The sequence below is a fragment of the Hyperolius riggenbachi genome, chromosome 5 (assembly GCF_040937935.1).
Source record: "Hyperolius riggenbachi isolate aHypRig1 chromosome 5, aHypRig1.pri, whole genome shotgun sequence".
NCBI classification, from domain to species: Eukaryota; Metazoa; Chordata; class Amphibia; order Anura; family Hyperoliidae; genus Hyperolius; species Hyperolius riggenbachi.
Genome location: NC_090650.1, coordinates 116461428 through 116481104, shown reverse-complemented (window position 1 = coordinate 116481104; position 19677 = coordinate 116461428). Strand labels below are relative to the sequence as shown.

The 19677-nt window shown below is 43.4% G+C and overlaps 1 protein-coding gene across 1 annotated transcript in view; it reads left to right on the top strand.

The window, feature by feature from the left end:
* NGLY1 (N-glycanase 1) overlaps positions 1–19677 on the top strand; it is a 68757-nt gene that overhangs the window by 43053 nt on the left and 6027 nt on the right. The window contains exons 9-11 of the mRNA XM_068236178.1: positions 118–282; positions 3579–3764; positions 13023–13200. Coding sequence (XP_068092279.1) covers positions 118–282; positions 3579–3764; positions 13023–13200 — 529 coding nt within the window. The remainder of the gene's footprint in view (positions 1–117; positions 283–3578; positions 3765–13022; positions 13201–19677) is intronic.

Sequence of the window (19677 nt, the reverse complement as noted above, 5' to 3'; positions counted from 1 at the left end):
TGTGTCACAAAGCATATTTACTTGTCCTGTAGCCAATGGGCTGACTTGTTGTAAGCATACATTATTGTTGAAGTGGTTTTAGATAAAAAAAATATATTCTTTTTTCTTAAACTGTAGAGGCAGCAAACCTTACCAGAACAAAGAAAGAAGGAGCTTCTTGGAAGGCTGATTGTAGAAATAGTAGAATTTATGTCTCCGAAGCCAGCAAAGCCCGGCGAGTTTGGAGGTAGAATTTCTGGATCACAGATTTGGAGAGAGGCCCGAGGAGAAGCTGGTGCAAAGGTACCATCTATTTTTCTACTTCAAAGCAGAGTTTTTTTTATTAATAATACTAATTACCAGTACTTCACTACAAGTACAGACTCATGTATGGACAATACATTGATAGAAAAGTGATGTGATTTGCAAGACTTAACTGCTCCAGCCATAACTTTAGTTTAAGGTATAATGGAAGAGGTTGTTACATCACGTGACGTCCCAGTGTTATCCAGGACATAGTCTTAAAGGACAACTGTAACCTCAAAAAGATTAGATACTCACCTAAGAGGAACGCGGACAAGTTAAAAAAACGTACATCAGATCTGAATCTGCAATCCAGCATAGTGTGGACCTAGCTTAAAAAGCACAAACTCACTGGAGGTTCCAAGGACAGGAAGTAAGGAGATATTTCTCCAAAAGGAGACAAACAATAAAATAAACTAAAAAAAACAGCTTTCTAGACTATTAAAAACAAAGATAAATAATTGGGCTTTAAAGAGACTCTGTACCAAAATGTTCAGCCTTATTTCTTCTAACCTATAAGTTCATATACCTGTTCTAATGTGGTCTGTCTTACTGCAGCCTTTCCTAGTTGCACAGTGGCTGTATTACCTCTGTTGTATAATCTAATCTTCTTTCCTTTGTCGGCTCAGGCAGAAATGTGCTGCTCTGCTGTGATAGGTAGAAGTTATACACACCCTCTCCACGCCTCCTCCAGGCTATGTATAAGCCACAGACTGAGCTTCTCTCAGCCAATCACATGCTGGTTAGCAGCCATGTTGTTTGCTTGTAAACACTGCCTAAAACTGGCAATTACAGCAGGGAGTGGCAGAAACAGCAAAGAGGGGCCCAGGAGAATATAATAAATAGAATGGTATACTTTTTATTGGAAGAATTTTAGAGTTCAGATTCTCTTTAAAGCAAACCTGAAGTGAGGAAATTCACTTCAGGTTTGAAACATACCTAAGTAGAGGAAAGGTCTGTTCCATCCTTCCTTTGCTGTCTCCAGTTGAAGTTATTTGAGTTGCTAGGTCTTCGGCACTCCACAGACAGACTTTGGAACTACTAAAAAGTTCAAAAGGTCGGCACCACCGAAGTAATATAGCTCAATTACTTTTTATCAAAGCATCAACAAAGTAGACTGAAGCTGCTTCAGTCTACTTTTTTAATGCTTTAATAAAAAGTAATTGAGCTGTATTACTTTGGTGGTGTCAACCTTTTTGGACTTTTTGACTGTTGGCCCTAACGGTCCTGGGGTGCAGGTTTGGGCTTCATTTTTTTTGTGTGCGCTCTTTCTATTGTGGACTACTGGCGTCCCCGATTAGTTCTGAAGATGAGCACATCTGTACTGCGTATTTGTGAACACAGACTTGCACGTGCGCAGTACAGCTGTGCTCGTCTTTGGATCTACTCGGGGAAGTAAGTAGTTCAGAAGGCTGCCCGAGAAGTACAGAAGAGCTATTCAATCTAGCAGGTCGAATAACTTCAACCGGGCATGGCCCAGGAACGACGTTACAGATCTATGGTATCCAGCCTTCCCTCCATTTGGGTATGCATTAAACCTAAAGTGAGTTTCCTCACTTCAGTATCCCTTTAAATCGTCCCACTGTTAACATTTTGGTGTCAGATACCACAGAACAGAAAAGTCTTATGGTGTCTCTGGTTCAATGGTCTGGAGGTTTTGGTGACAGAGTGGGGAACTACACAATATTGACCAGGTGGTTTAAATGTTTTATTAATCAACGTACATTTTGTGACTAAGATTATTCTTTGCAGTGCTGCAATTACTAAAAGTATTTTTGTATTTTATCTAAATTCCACATTGATGTTACTTTTCCAAGCGCCTGTTACTTTGTGTTATCTGCTAAAACGCACAATTCATTTCATAGCCTGGTACGCATTACACAGAACTGTTAAGCAGCAATTAATCACACAGTTATACAGTTGCATGTGCTCAATCAAAGCTATATGTTGTTGTGTACATTGTTGCTTCGGGGAAACTGTTGTTCAATCAGTCACCAAAATTATTTTTATCCAGCTGCCTGTGCAAAAACTGTGGATTTATTGGATTACAGCATAAAATATTAAGTATGATTTGTATATGATCGCTCCATGCTGTGCAGACCGGTCATGAACATTACAGTAGATTACCTATGGTGGTGCAATCCACTTATATTTTCAAAATTCAACCTTTATATCTCTCTAGCATGTAAATAAAGCAGTGCAGTACCCATACACATGTACAGTATAAACTCTCTTAGATAAGAGTACGCAATATTGTGACAGTTGGTAATTTTATTAAGTCTGGCATTAGATAAGAAATATGCCTATGGCATATTACAGCTAGTGATCTCACATTTTATTGCAGTTAGCTAAGTACTTCATACATTTATGTGTATGGTTCTAATTCATTTATTTTATTTATTATATTTATAATGTGCCATTATATTATGCAGTGCTGTACAATAGATAAAGAACCAATGCACAATAAACAAGATCAATAACAATGCAATAAATCAGATCATGCAACAGGGGTCAGTGTCCTTGGTAAAAAGGTCAAGTCCATTCAAGGTCGTGAGCTGGTTGCCCACAGAGTGCATGATCAAGCTAGGAACACAAGGGGAAGGGCCCTGCCATAGGCTTACAATCTAAAGGGTGGGGGTAGAGGAAAAGTAAATGCATTTGTTGAGCAGGTGCTCAGCAGAGCATATTAAAGGCACTGATGTGGAGATATGTAGATCAGGTGTTTCTGACATTATTGTCAGATCTGACAAGATTAACTGCATGCTTGTTTCTGGTGTTATTCAGACACTACTGCAGCCAAATAGACCAGCAGAACTGCCAGGCAACTAGTATTGTTTAAAAGGAAATAAATATGGCAGCCTGCATATACTTCTCACTTCAGTTGTCTCTTAAAGGAAGTAAAGGAGGGGGCGGCCCTGATGGCTGGTGGGAGCAAGTGCCAGAGAATGGGGGCAGCTGTAAAGAAGTCTTGCAATCATGCATGGGAGTGGGAAGTGCTCGGAGCTGACAGGCGCAGGCCATTGGAGGATCGGAGGGGGAAGGCGGGAATGTGCCCGAGGACAAGGTCAGAGTTGTAGGTTGAGCAGGTCATGTGCACTGATTTGTAGGCCAGGCACAGCACTTTGTGCAAACCTATCAGTTCTGTCTGATTTTCACTGCTTAATTTTTTCTCTGTAGTGGTCCTTTAATTTAATAAAAAAATAGTATCAAAATAAAATTTTCCAGCATCACGTCTGCATTTTATAGAGATGTAAACATCTGTGACATGTACTATTTATTTTTTGTCTTGGAAATAGGTTCAGAGTGTGGTATTTGTCCCAACTATAAAGGAAAAAGCTGACAAACGGTTCCACCTGCATTATAACATAGTTGAAGACCAGTACACAAGAGTTTCCAATGGCAATGAGATTATAGCTGGTTGGGAAAATGGAGTCTGGATAAATGAGTCCATGTTTAGGAAAGTAGAGAATGACTGGAAAATGGTAAATATACAGTCTGCTACTTTACTACTTCAGTTACTTTTTATTTATAATAACTTGTAATCAAAAGCAGCAGATTTTGAGTTTTGAGGTTAAGGAACTTAAACCAATCAGCAGTGAACGTCCCCCTATTAACAATTATACTATATAAGGCAAGGAGAAAATTAAATACAACCAGATTGGGACGCTACTTGTCCTTTATTATTAAAACTTTTACTTTATCTCCACCTAATTGCATGTTCAACAAGCTTAAAATTGAAAATATTATCTAAAAACAAAACTACTGTGTTTTTCGGTCCATAAGACGCACACTTTCTCCCCCAAAATTGGGGGGAGTCAGTGCGTCTTATAGTCCGAATATACACTTTTGAACTATAACAATTAGATTGCAGAGTGGCCAGTGGAAGCCTTACGAATCTGCTGGCTGAACGCTGCAAGTCCCCTCCTCCATGTGGGTGATATGATGCCCCAGGCTCCAAGTGAGCATTGCTGTTACCCACCATGCGCTGTAAGTCTCCTCCTCTGTGTGGATGATTTTCTGCCCAAGGCTCCAAGCTGGGGATGCTATTAGCCAACCGTGCGCACGCTATAAGTCCCCTCCTCCATCCTCTGAGCAGGCGATATGCTCCATCCTGGTGCCCTCACGCTGCGTGACCTTGCCGGAAACAGCATGGTGGCCTCTCTGCCCCAGGTTACGAACGATGAATGCTGTTAGCCGGCCACTTCTCCAAGTTCCCTCCTCTGTCTTCCGCGTGGGAATTATCTCCATCCTCCATCCTGGTGCCCTGTCGGTGCCTGACCTGACCCGACGACGCCTTTGTGCCGTGGTCACGGCAGTGAGAGGGCCGGAAACCGCATGGTGGCCTCTCTGTCCCGGGCTCTGAGCAGGGATGCTGGAAATTTGGTTTAGCAGCAGGGGGATACTGGCGGGATGCTACCCACACTCACAGGTAGGCGAGGGGATCTTGGAGCATTGGATGGGGGAGCAGCCTGGATATGGAGCATGAGGTAGCTGCTTTAATGACATGGAGGTTCCTCTTCTGCTGAACTACTATCCTAGGTAGTTGCAGGCTGTTATCTGCTTTCTTCTTAAAGAGAATCTGTAACGTTAAAACGTCCCCTGGGGGGTACTCACCTCGGATGGGGGAAGCCTCAGGATCCTAATGAGGCTTCCCACGCCGTCTGCCGTCCCTCGGGGGTCTCGCTGTAGCCCTCCGTACAGCGGTGACGTAATATTTACCTTTGCAGGCTCCTGCGCAGGCGCTCTGGCTGCTTTCGCTCCGAAGAAGGCGGAAATACCCGATCTCAGTCGGGTATTTCCGCCTCCTTCGGAGCGAAAGCAGCCACAGCGCCCCCGCTGGAGCCTGCAAAGGTAAATATTGAATTGAACAGTCGGCACAGTCGCCGGCTGTTCGGAGGGCTGCAGCGAGACCTCCATGGGACAGAGGACGGCGTGGGAAGCCTCATTAGGATCCTGAGGCTTCCCCCACCCGAGGTGAGTACCCCCCAGGGGATCTTTTTGTCGTTACAGAGTCTCTTTAATGACTGCGTGGTATGCAGATAGCGGTAATCCATAAGGAAAGTTTGTAATGTGTGCCATTAACCACTTGAGGACAACAGTGTTAACACCCCCCCCTCCCAATGACCAGGCCACTTTATGTAAAATGGGCCACTGCAGCAGATGTTTGCTTGTTTATTTTTGTGTTAGTTTTTTTTTTAAAAAGGTGTTTTTTTATCATTATTATAAACCCCCCTCCCTCTGCCAGCCAATCCCCGTGATCAGCTGTCATAGGCTTCAGCCTCAGGAGGGGACACGGCTGTCCCCAGTACAGCGCTGCTGCAGATCGCAGTGCTGTACAATGGAATTAGACAGAGGCTCCGCCCACTAAGCAGGAGATGCGCGCGCAGCCTGCACGCAATCTCCTGCAAAACAGAGCCCCAGGACTTTACGCTGATCGTCGTTAGGCAGTCCTGGGGCTGCCGCCACGCCCATCGGCGTGACGCGGTCGGGCTACTAGTTAATGAGCGGTGCCCACATGCCTAAGTGGTCTTTTCGTTGGACTACATACAGCAGCAGCAGCAGCAGGGGGATACAGGTGACACAATGCCATGGGAGCTTCAGAATTGTCTGTGAGAGCAGAAAATTGGCTGCTGCACATGCTGTAAGATGCCTGGTAGAGACAGCTGTGCGGGGCAGATACATGCGGATATGTACAGAGGAGCATAGTGTGTAACGGTGGTATATAAATTGGGGATACCAGTAAGAGCACAAGTAAACCAGGAAGGGACACAGGACTTAGTGTAGGTTAGTTAGTGTAGCTAGGGGGCAGCAGGGGTTAGTGTAGCTGGGCAGTGTAGCTTAGATGCAGACAGCTCGGGTGGAGAAGCTCCACAAGACACTCCTGCGCCATGGACGCACCAGGTTTAGTATATATTGTTCTCCCTGGTTTTTGTCCTCTAAACTTTGGTGTGTCTTATAGTAAGAAAAAAATGTACTTTAGTAGTACAAAAAGTGATTACAGATCGTAAATATTAATAAAGTATAAAACATTACTGAGGCTTGGTAACTTAGCACACTACTCAATCCGGAGACATTCCATAACTAAACTATCCTTGATATAGCAGACAACACGGGCCAGTGCAGATAGGTCCATGAATCTCATTCATTGTGTATGCAGACCACCAGAGGAGGAAAGCTGAGACCTCACAACCCTAGAGAGGGTGGCTGCCTGCTAAATAGAGATCCGTGATGTGACAGAGGAATAAATGGGGGACAATGTTAGTTGTTTGATAAACAAAGTGCATGTTGGATACCAGGGGAGGCTAGCCAAGATACTACATTATATAGTGGCTACCTGCTGACCAGTGATTCATAAAAAGGCTGTACTAGTTTATGATAATGCGCTCTGCACATGGGTGAAGAAGCAGGCGGTTTACTTCCGGCAAACAGAAGGAGTGATCAGCATGGCAGGGTGGAAGAGGGGGAGGATAAAGGTGCTGCTCTTGGTATCCACCTTGGTGGCAAAAGTATCTGTGTTTGAGACATGAAGAGACAGTGCGCACTTAGGGGAACAGTACAGCAGTAGATTGGGTGAATTCAGAATAATCTCACCTCTAGAAGTTGCTGGTGAACCTGTACAGGAGTAGCCAGCTTGTAGGCTTTTATCCCTCTAGCCAGGGATCAGGCACAAAGGCAGCTGGATTCCTCCTTCACTCGGATGGTTGTTGGCAGGCAACAAGCGGCTCTGAAGTTGTACACCCTGTCTGTGTGCGAGTCTGCTATATGCGGTTGCACAAACAGATTGTGGTGGATTTCAAAGCATCAGCTCCAGGAGTGAGGAATCTAAAAGCAAAGCTCCACACTGCTCCGTGAGTCTTGCACAGGCAGTTAATGGGCAGTTGGAGTGGTGGTCTAATTGTAATGCAGCAATGCGTGTAGGAAAGAAGAAACAGCGACTGCTGTAAAGTGTTGATTGAGGTTTATTAAAGTATATTGCAAAGCGTTTCAGGAGACCAAGTCAAAGAGCCTGATGAAAGGAGGACTTGGTCTCCTGAAACGCGCTGCAATATACTGATGCAGATTTTCCCATAGGCATTCATTGGAGTCAGTTTTTCTGCATCCAATCTGCGTGAAGTGGAAACAAGCCCTTAGGGGGCTTTTTCAAGAGTGGTGTTGCTTTCAGCTGATCAACAACGTTTATAATTGTGGCAATTTCTATTATTTCTGAAGAACTATCTGTTTTTTTTTTTTGTTTTTTTTTACAAACAGCCTGTTTTCCCTTTTTATAAACATATCCTAACTTTCAATCGCTCCAGTGATTGGGGTTGAAGAATTAAAGAACTCCAGGCTCCTCAATTCACATTCCTGTCCCTACACTGGTTTCTCTTAATAAAGCTTGCAGATACAGTAACAGTGTTTGATAACCTAATGACTTAATTATTCTAGTCCCACAGCACCTTCCTAGCAGTGAGGCTACTGGGAGTAATTGATGCTGCCTTTTATATACAGGACTACACTTGCCATGGTCCCTAGAGGTGCCAGGTAGCTGCAAATACACAGCTGACACCACTAAATTCTTTTATTTTTAGCTTGTTCCAGCAGTGTATTTTATTCAAGACAATTCTGTACATTCTCTCTGTGTTTGTCTCATGACAGCAAATAAATGAAATTACTATCACTCCTATCCCACTCTATCTCCAGCTTTTCCTCCTGTTCCTGAGCTATGACAGTCACAGGAAATAGAAATATGTCAGGAACTGTTTTTATCCATAGCAAGAAAGTTTATGAAAATGTTACTAAAAATAATACTGCAATATGTCCATAATGACATGCCCTGTTGATTTATATAAAGTGTAATTTATGGAGGGTCCACACTTATCGATGCAGTTTTCGGCTGTGTTTTTCCAGACACTGTTCGTGATCAATTGCATTTTGTTCTGCATTTTTTTTATGAAGATAATGAAAGTCAATGGGAATCACACATTTTAGCAGAAGTGTGATTTTTTTTGTTGCATTTCATTAGATGTGTGGCAAATGCATTTTGCACATTCGGAAACGCACACAATTTTGTGAATCCAACCTTAAAGGACCAAGTACAAGACATATATGGCCCAATCCAATTCACTTTTCTCCTAAGTTTCTCCTAGGATTACATTTTTCATCTTCTGTTTAACCACTTAAGCCTATCTGGCTGAGTATTCTCATCCAGGTAGGCGCCGCTCAAGGTTAACTGGATGAGTATTGTCGTCGAGTGTTTAAGAGGCGGGTGCACGCGCATGCGCACGTGTCCGACAGTATTTCCGTGTCGGCGGTTGGGGAAGGGAAGCGAGGGTTCCCTGAACCAATCGCAGTGCCTGTAATGAATAATCATGACCCCGATCAGGGGCCATGTCCATTCATAAGAAAGAAAATGAATGAACGTTAAAAAAAAAACCCGAAACACTTTCTGGTAAACCAGGGAGTGTTTCTAACTAAAAGTTAAATTACACACACCATAGATTTTTTTTTTTAATAAAAAAAAAAATATATATATATATAATGAATCCTTTCCAAAGCCCTCTCCCACCCAAACCCCAGTTACCAAGCAAACAGATGATAACAAAAAACTGTAAAAAAAAATCCATAAATAGCTGCGTTAGGCACTCAGCTTTTTTTAATATGTATGTCATGATGGTATATTACTGTTATTTTAGTACATGAGGGCTTACAATTGATGGGACGCAAATAAAAACCAAAACAGAAAAAATACACCTTTACTTCCACATAAAATATTGACACTATACATTGTATAATTACATCGTAATTACCTCTGGGTGGGAGTCCCCCAAGGCTCGGTCCTTGGCCCCCTACTGTTCTCCCTATATACATCCTCCATTGGCAAGGTTGTCTCCTCCATGGGTTTTAACTATCATCTGTATGCTGATGACACCCAGATCTACCTCCACACCCCTGACATATCCCCCACTACAATGGAAAAGGTCTCCTCCTGCCTATCAGCCATCTCCTCTTGGATGTCCTCTAGGTTCCTGAAACTAAATCTAAACAAAACGGAATTTATGATCTTCCCACCCCGGCCATCCCTGAACCTCCCAGATGTGCATGTCACTGTTAACCACACTACCATTCGCCCTACCTCTCAAGTCCGCTGTCTGCGTGTCACCCTGGACTCCACACTCTCCTTCACTCCCCACATCCAAAACTTCACAAAGTCCTGCAACTTCCACCTTCGTAACATCTGCAAGATCTGCCCTTTCCCGACCTCTGCCACCCCCAAACTCCTCATCCATGCTTTCATAACTTCCCGCCTTGACTACTGCAATGCCCTTCTGTCTGATCTCCCTATGACCCGAATAGCCCCACTGCAGTCCATCATGAATGCGGCAGCCAGAATTATCCACTCCTCCCACCGCTCCACCATGGCGGCACCCCTCCGTGAATCCCTCCACTGGCTTTCTATCCAGTCCAGAATCAGATTCAAGATACTGTGTCTGACCTACAAATCTGTCCAGAGTCTGTCCAACCTACATTTCCGATATTACTCAGAGGTACACACCTAGCTACTGACTCCGCTCCTCGAATGAACTTCACCTGACACCCCCCCGCCCCCGCATCACCCAGCCCCATGCACGCTTCTAGAATTTCTTAAGAGCTGCGCCAACACTATGGAACTCCCTACCTCCACCCAATAGGGCAGCCCCCTCTTTCAACATCTTCAAGAAGGCCCTCAAAACTCACTGTTTCACTCTGGCCTACCACCCCTCACAAGTGCTCTAAACCCGCAGCTGAACTATGGTCCCCTACCTTACTATGGTCCCCTACTTTTCTTGTCCCTACCTCTCCCTCTAGATTGTAATCCTTTGGGCAGGGTCCTCCTCCTTTTGTGTCCTACCTGATCATGCACCTCTATTACTGTGCACCCATGATATGCATTTGAGTGAACCTAACTTGCCTAATCTCCATGCTCCTATCTAGTGACTGACTAAGCATTACCTTGTAGTCATACTGTGCTGCGTGATCTGGTTTTTCTTGTATTCCTGATTTGTCATATTGCTGTATGTCACCCATAAATATTGTATGTAACCTAAACTAATGCCCAGCACTGCGTAATATGTTGGCGCTTTATAAATACAATAAATAAATAAATATACTTGAGTATAAGCTGACCCAAGTATAAGCCGACCCCCCAACTTTTACCTTAAAAAAAGAGGAAAAAATTAGTGTCCCGAGTATAAGCCCGGGGTAGGAAATGCAGCAGCTATAATAAGGTGTAATCCGAGTAGGGAAACAGTTTAAGGATTAGCACTATGCAATGCACATATAGGGTTGTTCATTGCCAGCTTAGCATCAACTAAAAGCTAACAAGATGGATGAAGGACTGGTCCAGGGGGCCCAATTCGGTCTCAGCCTCTGCATCCCCTATTGCTAGTTAAAGTGGACCTGCCCTCTTGCATCGGACAGAAGGAAAACAGAGAAATGCACCCTGTATGTATTCAGAGAGTTTAGCCTTTTTAATTCCCCATCATTAGTGTCTAATCACAAATTGTAAGTTGATCTGTTCCCTGGGTCATCTGACTTCCATGGCAGAGATGGCAGATAAGCTAATTTGCAAGCACTGGTTGTTAACAATATATCTGCTTTAATGCATCAGGAAGTAGAAACACTGGAAACACTGGAAGGAACATGCTGGTTCCCCAGTCATAACATAGTGCCAGTTTTGCCCCCCCCCCCCCCCCCCCCAAGTGTCTCCTCTATCACACGCCAGTCAGCTTGTGCGGGTAATTTGTTAATTATGCCGGCCGAATGCACCACAACTGATGTGATGGATCCCCATGTCTCCAAACTTCATCCCCCTCATTGGCATAGGCTGCGTGGTGCACAGTGGGAGCAGGAGCCTTCACTCACCCGTCCTCGCCAGCAGAGCGGAGCAGAAAAGTATATGCCTGCTCTCTGTCCCCCATTAGCACACGTTGATCGGTGACTAGCAGGAGCGGGAGCTTTTCACTCACCGTTCCTCGCCGGCAGAATTCCCCTGGCACTAAGTTCAGACTCAAACTTTTGGGACAATTTTTCGGTCCCAAAATCTCGGCTCATACTCAAGTATATGCAGTAATTTAAATGTTGTCTTAACTGAGACTAATGGGCAGATAAAATGGGTGAGTTTTATTTATAGTAGCATTGCTAATTTTAAAACTATAGGGGATGGAATTGGAGAAATAGTGTATTTTTTTGTTGTGTATTTACTTATAAAATGCATGGAAAATAAAGTACTGTAATTACTGAAAACAAGTATCGCCCACGAAAAGCTTAATTTGTGGTGAAAAAAAGGGATATAGATCATTTACGTGTGATGAGTAGTGATAAAGATATTGGCGAATGAATGGAAGGAGCGCTGACAGGGGAAAATTGCTTCTATCCTGAAGGTGAAAACACCTGCAGGCTGAAGTGGTTAATATAACTTTTCAGTACTCACCAATTGAAGAAGTACCACACAGTAGCTGGAAAAAGTACTGTTAAAAAATATTGTCCTGCTTTCTGGTGGCTTAAAATTTAATTTCATATTGTGTGAAAATATCACCTAGGAGAAAACTTGAAGGAAAAAGTTAATTAGATTGGGCCCAAAAGGTCATAAGAAAGAAATCTCCTCTTGGTGCTCATAGCAACAGTAGTAATTTACATATTGCCTTCCTGAGTATAGCTCATGGATGAATTTATTTTTCACAAACAGTTTTTTTTAACTGAAGGTAATCTTGGACCATGTACTTTATTTATCATCATATGCTTAGGCACTCCTTTAAAAACCCATTTTATAGGAGTTTTGTTATAATACAAAAAAGAGGTATACCTTATGACATTGCTGGGGCTGACTGGCAAGGATCTACTTGTTTAAAGCTCATAAATATAGATTACTTGTTTGCTGGTGAACTCCAGGAAACACAGTTTGTTGGCTGGAGTGGTGATGAGACAAGATAGACAAAAAACAATTATATTGGGCTTTTCTCTTGGTGGACTTAAAGCGCCAGGGTTGTTTATAGGCAGTAGCAGTGTTAGGACTCCTTACTGAAAAGGTGCTGGCTTACTGAGCAGGAAGACTCAAGATTCGATCCTAGGTCTCCTGTGTCAGAGGCAGAGCCCTTTAAACTTACACTATACACAATCTATGGAGGAGGTGATGTTTTTATTTCCACTTACTAGCAAGCAGCAAACCAGTTTATTTTCATTACAAGATTTCAAATTCACCCTCTGACTTTTAGAAATCTTTGATAATGGCAAGTATTAATGACAGCATGATATTCTTCCCTAGCCAGGTTAAACTTGACAATCTCCATTAAAATACATCTATGATTCCGATTCAAATCCACCCATTACGGAAGATTATTGTTCAGCTAATGCCATATACAGACACACAGATTTTGCTGGCCAAAACAGTGATCCATGATAGCTTTGGCTGACAGTCTGCAGCCAGTCAGCAACAATACACTTTCAGCTCAGTCGGACGGCACACACTTTTCTATTAAGGGAAGGGGGAGAACGGATTGCTTGTCACTCACATTAAACTGAGAATAGAAAACTAGAGATGATTTAATAGACGCACTGATAGCCAAAACCATCACAAACTAAGGTATTGTTTCAGCTGTGAACAGTTTGAAGACTTTCAAAAACTGAATGTAGCGTCTAAAAAATGTGTCTTCTTGTTTTTATTTTAAGTCATTTAGTTTACAGTACATCTGCAGTGTTTAAATGTATTATCTATATGTTTTCAGGTATATTTAGCTCGCAGGGAAGGTACTTCATCAGCTAGAATTGCCTGGAAGATAGAGTGTGCATCGGTTGGACTGAGAGTGGATAGCTTAAGCGTCCGAACCCACAGTGAGACCTTCGAGAATGGCAAAGTAAACTGGAAATTGTATTCTACCGAAACACAAGTGGAAGTTAAAGCAGGTAATCCTCACTTTAAAGAGAATCTGTATTGTTAAAATTGCTTCAAAAGTAAACATACCAGTGCATTAGGGGACATCTCCTATTCCCCTCTGTCACAATTTCGCCGCTCCCCGACACATTAAAAGTAGTCAAAAACAGTTTTAACAAGTTTGTTTATAAACAAACAAAATGGCCACCAAAACCGGAAGTAGGGTGATGTACAGTATGTCCACACATAGAAAATACATCCATACACAAGCAGGCTGTATACAGCCTTCCTTTTGAATCTCAAGAGATCATTTGTGTGTTTCTTTCCCTCTGCAGCTATCATCCACTGAAGTGTCAGGCTGTTTCTTCCTGCAGACAGCTCTGCCCGTGTCTGTAATTCCTCAGTATGTGACAGCCCAGCCAGCTCAGAGGACGATTTATCCAGCTTGTAAAAAGGAAGCTCTCTTCTCTCACTGACAAGAGAGCAGAGAGGCTACCTAATGTAAATAACACACATGGGAGTGTCAATAGAGGGGGCCTGGAGGGGGGGCGTGCGTAACAGATCAACAACACTGAAGAGTTGGCAGCCTTCCAGACACAGAGCGACAAATCCGACAGGGGAAAGATAAGTTGATTTATTACAGAGACGGTGATAGTAGAAAGTGCTGCAGGAAGCCAGAGCACATTAGAATAGGTTTAGGAACTAGTAGGATAGTAGAAAAAAGGATGACATTTTTGTTACAGTGTATCTTTAATATTTTCTTAAAGGGAATCTGAAGTGAAAATAAACTTATGATACAATGAGGGCAATATAAAAGCTTGGTGGATGAGCTTTTTGTCCCTAGGCCTTCTCAAAGGACTAGAGGACATGATTTGCGCATGGAGGAAAAACGTTTTAGCCATTTATTTAGGAATGGGTTCTTTACAGTAAGAGTGATTATGATGTGGAATGCATTGCCACAGGAAGTAGTTATGGCAAATTCTATACCTGCTTTTAAAGGGGGCTTAGATGCTTTCCTTGCATTGAAAGACATCCATGGCTACAATTACTAGGTAATGCCTAATGATGTTGATCCATGGATTTTATCTGATTGCCATCTGGAGTCAGGAAGGATTTTTTTCCCTTTTGGGGCTAATTGGACCATGCCTTGTAAGGGTTTTTCGCCTTCCTCTGGATCAACAGGGATATGTGAGGGAGCGGGCTGGTGTTGTACTTTGTTCTCTGGTTGAACTCTTTGGATGTATGTCTTTTTTCAACCCAAATAACTATGTAACTATGTGTAGTACAGCTAAGAAATAGAGCATTAGTAGCACAGATATGAGTCTCATTGTTTCCAGTACAGGAAGCGTTAAGAAAATTCACTTATCTATGCAAAAGAGCTTCTCTGAGTTCTTTAGTCTGCTGCAGTGCTATTTTCTGAACATTTAACTGTAGGGAAGTTCAAAGGGTCATTAGCTCTGCTCTGTTTCATAGTTTAAAATGCAGAGTGTAGTTTGTAAACTGCAAATATTGGAGAATGATGCAAAAAAAAAAAAACGAAATAACTGAAAATAAAAATACAAGATTATTTTCTTTGCTACTAATGTTCTATTAATTATCCGTACTGCACATACAATTCATTATATCAAAAGTTGTTGTTTTTTCTTTGCTTCAGTGTCACTTTAAAGTGGGATTGTCACCATAAAAATCAAATTTCAACAGCAACTGGTCTGAGTGTATTAAGTGATAAAGATGCTAATCCTGCATTCAAAACTTTTTTCTGCTGTTATGCTTTGGAGTTATCACATACCTTAAGAGCACTGGCCATTTTAAGTGCCATTGCCAAATGGTTGCATGCTGGGGGTCTTTTTATCTATAATATATTCCGCCTCTTCCCTTTAGTTCCTTCTCCTTCTAAAGACATAAGACAGTGCACTTACTAGTATAGACCTCAGTGGGAGTGTCTGAAGACTCTGGGAGGGCGGGTAATGAATACACAATTAGCAAGAGGAGAAAAAAAGTGAGGGAGAAAATTATGTCAGGAGGTCAAAGGTAACAGAAATGGAAACTGCCTAGAATAGGATTCTCTGCTTTTCCTTTATAAAATTCACAGGAATCATAACGTGGGCAGTGCAATACATCTGTTATGTAAGTAGAACTAGTATTTATCTACTTATACATGTGTATTTTATTTCTAGGTTAGCATGGGTGTCACTTGTTCTTTAAAGCATAACTACACATTTCTTCATTAAATGATACAAATTACTGCAGCAGGGCCTTAAAAAATAATTTATGTGCCTCAATACCAGATGCAGTTCCAGAACTGCTATTGTAAATAAATACCGTATAAACTCACATATAAGCATATAAGCCGAGGTACCCACTTTTCCCTCAGAAACCAGGGTAAAGTAATTGACTCGTGTATAAGTCTCCTCCACAGTAGCCAGATGTGCCCCCAGTACAAGTCAGCCTCCCTCCCCATAGCCAGATGTGCCCCAAAGATGATACATCTGTGTCTCAAGGTTCCACTAGATCAGGGGTCTCAAACTCGCGGCCCGCGGGCCATTTGCGGCCCTCGATACAATATTTTGTGGCCCTCGCCTGCAAAAGTTTCCTTATAGTTCGCTTCAGTGCTCCCAAGTAATCCGCCGCATCCCCGCAGCTAAATGAGAGCTGCAGAGCCCCCAAATCGCCTGGGGGGCAATCCGCCGGCATTTCCTGGAAGGGGCAGAGCTTTCAGCTTCAGCTCTGCCCCTCCTGACGTCAATCGCCGCATGGATCACCGCCTCTCCCCGCCCCTCTCTGTGAAGGAAGAGTGAGAGGGGCGGGCAGAGGCGGCGATGCGCCGCGATTGATGTTAGGAGGGGCAGAGCTGAAGCTGAAAGCTCTACCCCTTCAAGGAAATGCTGGTGGATTGCCCCTTGGGCGATTTGGAGGCTCTGCAGCCCTTGTTTTGCGGCGGGGACACGGCGGATTACTTGCAATGGGAGCACTGAAGTGAACTATAAGGTAAAATAGGCAAAATAGTTTGCTTCAGTGTGGATTTGATTTTGAAGGGGCGGGAGCTGCTGATTGTGAAATCCCTTATGCGGCCCAGCCTCATCCTGACTTTGCCTCCTGCGGCCCCCAGGTAAATTGAGTTTGAGACCCCTGCACTAGATGGTGTCATAGATATGAGACACAGCGATTGCAACACAAGAAGAATTCTCAATCATTGCACCACTGACACATTGTTTGCACGCTCTGCTCCATGAGTCAAGGGACACAGGTAGTCTTGAGCAGCGCACTCTGCACACTGTGTTGAATGGGACGGGGGTCACGGACACAGCAGGGAGCCAGTAAGAAAACCTGCTCCGCCATCCGTTCTGCTCCACTGACTCGCATATAATCCGAGGTGGTAGCTTCTCAGCAAATTTTTTGTGCTGAAAAATTAGGCGTATATACAGTAAGTGATATAGACATTGCTCCAGTTCACACCACAAAGCATTCTTACTTGCATAGAGATGCTCAGGAATTTTGTCTATTGCCAATGTATAAAAATCATAGTGGAGATGGCATAAATTAAATTATTTGAATGGCTCCACCCATTTTCTTAAATAGTACATTTGCATGCTGGGAGAGAATAATCAAAAAGAAAACTGAAGCAAAAGTAAAACATCTAACCAAAGAAAACCAATCAGACCCCTTATTTCATTTAGGTTACGTTCACAGTGAGGTGGTGAAGTGCGACATAACAGATGCATTGTAACACGGACAGTCACATTACAATGTTAAACCTATGCGATGTTCACATTGCGTCTGGTGTGGTACAATCCAACAGTGCGGTTGGATATCCCAATGCACTACATGCAGTGTGTTACACATAACGCATGCATTAACACTGGTAGTGAAGCATATTTTTGATTTACTGTATGCTTCACTGTAAGCGATGCAATGCACGGATAAAGTGCGGTGCGCCTTTTCTGTTTTTACAGGGAGCACAACACAAATCCCACTGTGAACGAAGACTTGAATAAAAGTCTCATCTGGTTGTCATGAACCATGCCTCCACTTCTGCTCTAATGTTTTGTGCACCTGTGCTGATAAATCTGCCTTATTATGTTTTGAATTTGTAATGACAATGTTTTGCAAGGTTTAGTTTGAGTTAAAAAATATGCTTCCCTAAATCATTATACTCAGATCGAATAGTCCCTTCCATTCCTTCCAATCTTCTAATTAAACTTTGGGTTTAAAAGCGATACAGTAGAAGGAATGTAATGTTATCATCTTACAGCCTTCTAGTGGATCCTGGTAGTCTTTTCTTTCGTTAATCGATTGTAATAACACAGCACACACATGAATAATAATGCATTATATACACAATTGAGAGCACTGTATACAAATATATGCACTAGTGAGAACACAGAAAACATATGAATGATAAGGCACTTTATACAAATATATACACAGATAACAGCTACACCAGAAAGAAAGCTGTGCCACTGTCCATTCGGCTTACATTCTAATCTACATGCTCATCTCAAGAAGTATCCGTCTCTAAAAGGTCTTTATGACCATTGATGTCAGGGTGACAGGTTTGTACATTCAGATGTGCTTTTCTAGGAACTGGTACAATAGTTGCACATTTAATACATGAAGCAAGCCTGTATAGTGCCTCAGATTTCTTAAAAATGTCTGTAAAAACTGGTGCTAGTATAAAATCTGACTACAGTAGAATCTCAATATACAATATAATCTCGTTATAGTAAACTCCAAGGGATCAGAAAAAGTGGTTTACTATATCATAAATTGTCCTAGAAGTAGCCCAGCATGCCCTGGTACATTCTCTGCTGCAAAGGAGCAACTCTGTCTATCCACTGTAGGTATAGTACTAGCACTTGCACATTTGATGGACTACAAGGTCAAGTATAACGTAGGGTTGCAAAGCCAGGCTGGACAAATCACAGGGCTCCTTAAAAATTGCAGCCATCACTGAATAGAGGCAGCCACTCACTTCCTGTGAGCGGCTCCGATACCTCAGTGGGTGGGACTTGCAGCATGTGTCCAAGACTTTCTGCTCACACTTGAGCCAATCATGAAGTCTCTCTGTTAAAATTCAGCCAATCATAATAAGCCACTTGCATCTGTAAAGTGAGTGGCTCTGATACCTCCGCAGGTAGGACTTAGCACTCTACTCTCCACTCCCAGTTTTGCAGTGAGTAGACCCGCCCTGATCTGCATTGCAAGTGAAAGTAGCCTGTACTGTGTTCCGCAGACTAAAGGGAGCGTGTACAAGTCATCTCTTATAAGGGAAGAGAGTGTACAATCCCATGGGAGGACTGTGAGGATACTTTTATCAGTGATTACAAAGTGGAAGTGGTTAAAGGTGGCCATACACTGGCCCGATTCGAGGCCGTTTCGACAGCAGATTCGATCCTGGGATCGAATCTGCTGCCAATCGTTCGCGCTAAACGCACCCGCCGATCCGATTTCCTCACGAAATCGGATCGGTCCGTCGATCGCGCCGTGCGGGAAATTACCCTCGATCGCCCGCGGGTAGGGTGCGCGTCGCTAGCGGTGGCCGATCCGATCAGGTATACATTACCTGACGCTGGCTCCTGGGCGTCTTCTCTGCGCTGCACCGCATATCACCAGTTCCGCTCTGTTCCGGCTCCATCCCGGCGCTTCCTGTGTCACTGCAGTGACCAGGAAGTTCAAATAGAGGGCGCTCTATTTGAACTTCCTGGTCACGGAGTGACACAGGAAGCGCCGGGATGGAGCAAGAACAGAGCGGTGCGGTGCAGCGCGAAGAAGACGCCCGGGAGCCAGCTTCAGGTAATGTATAGGGGGGGGGACAGGCGGCAGGAGCAGCTCAACAGATTGTGATCGGTTTCAGGCTGAAATCGATTCACAATCTGTTTGCAGTAAAGGCAGCCATACGATCCCTCCCTGATCAGATTCGATCAGATAGGGATCTGTCAGCTGGTCGATCTAATGGCAAATCAACCAGTGTATGGCTACCTTAACACTGCATACTCTTTTGATTATGTTCCCATTAATTCTAATTTTTCAAGCCTGCTTATTCGTACAGTACTGTATATCCAGCGCTGGTGCCATTTTTCTTGTCTTACAAATGTTATCAGCAGGCACGGATTTACCTCACAGGAGCCTGTAGGCACATATGTCCTGCCACCCTTAGACTTCGCCCATCATTAACCAACAAACACCCGCCAAACCGCACAGCAAGTGTGCTAACTGGATTAGCAGTCACTTCTCCCTTACTTCCCTTGCCCATCATAGGTAGCTAGAGGTGCCCCTTACTATTAGGTAGCCGGAGGTGTCCTCAGTATTAAGAAGTTGCAGGTGCCCCCAAGTATTAGGTATCCAGGTAGCATTAAAGGGGTTCTGTGTGTGTGTGTGTGTAGGGGGGGGGGTGTTGCAAATAAAAACAGACACTTACCTGGGGCTTCTATCAGCCCCCTGTAGCAGTAATGTCCCGCGCTGTCCTCCTCCGATCTGCTGTTCCCCGCCGCCGGCACCGGGCAATTATT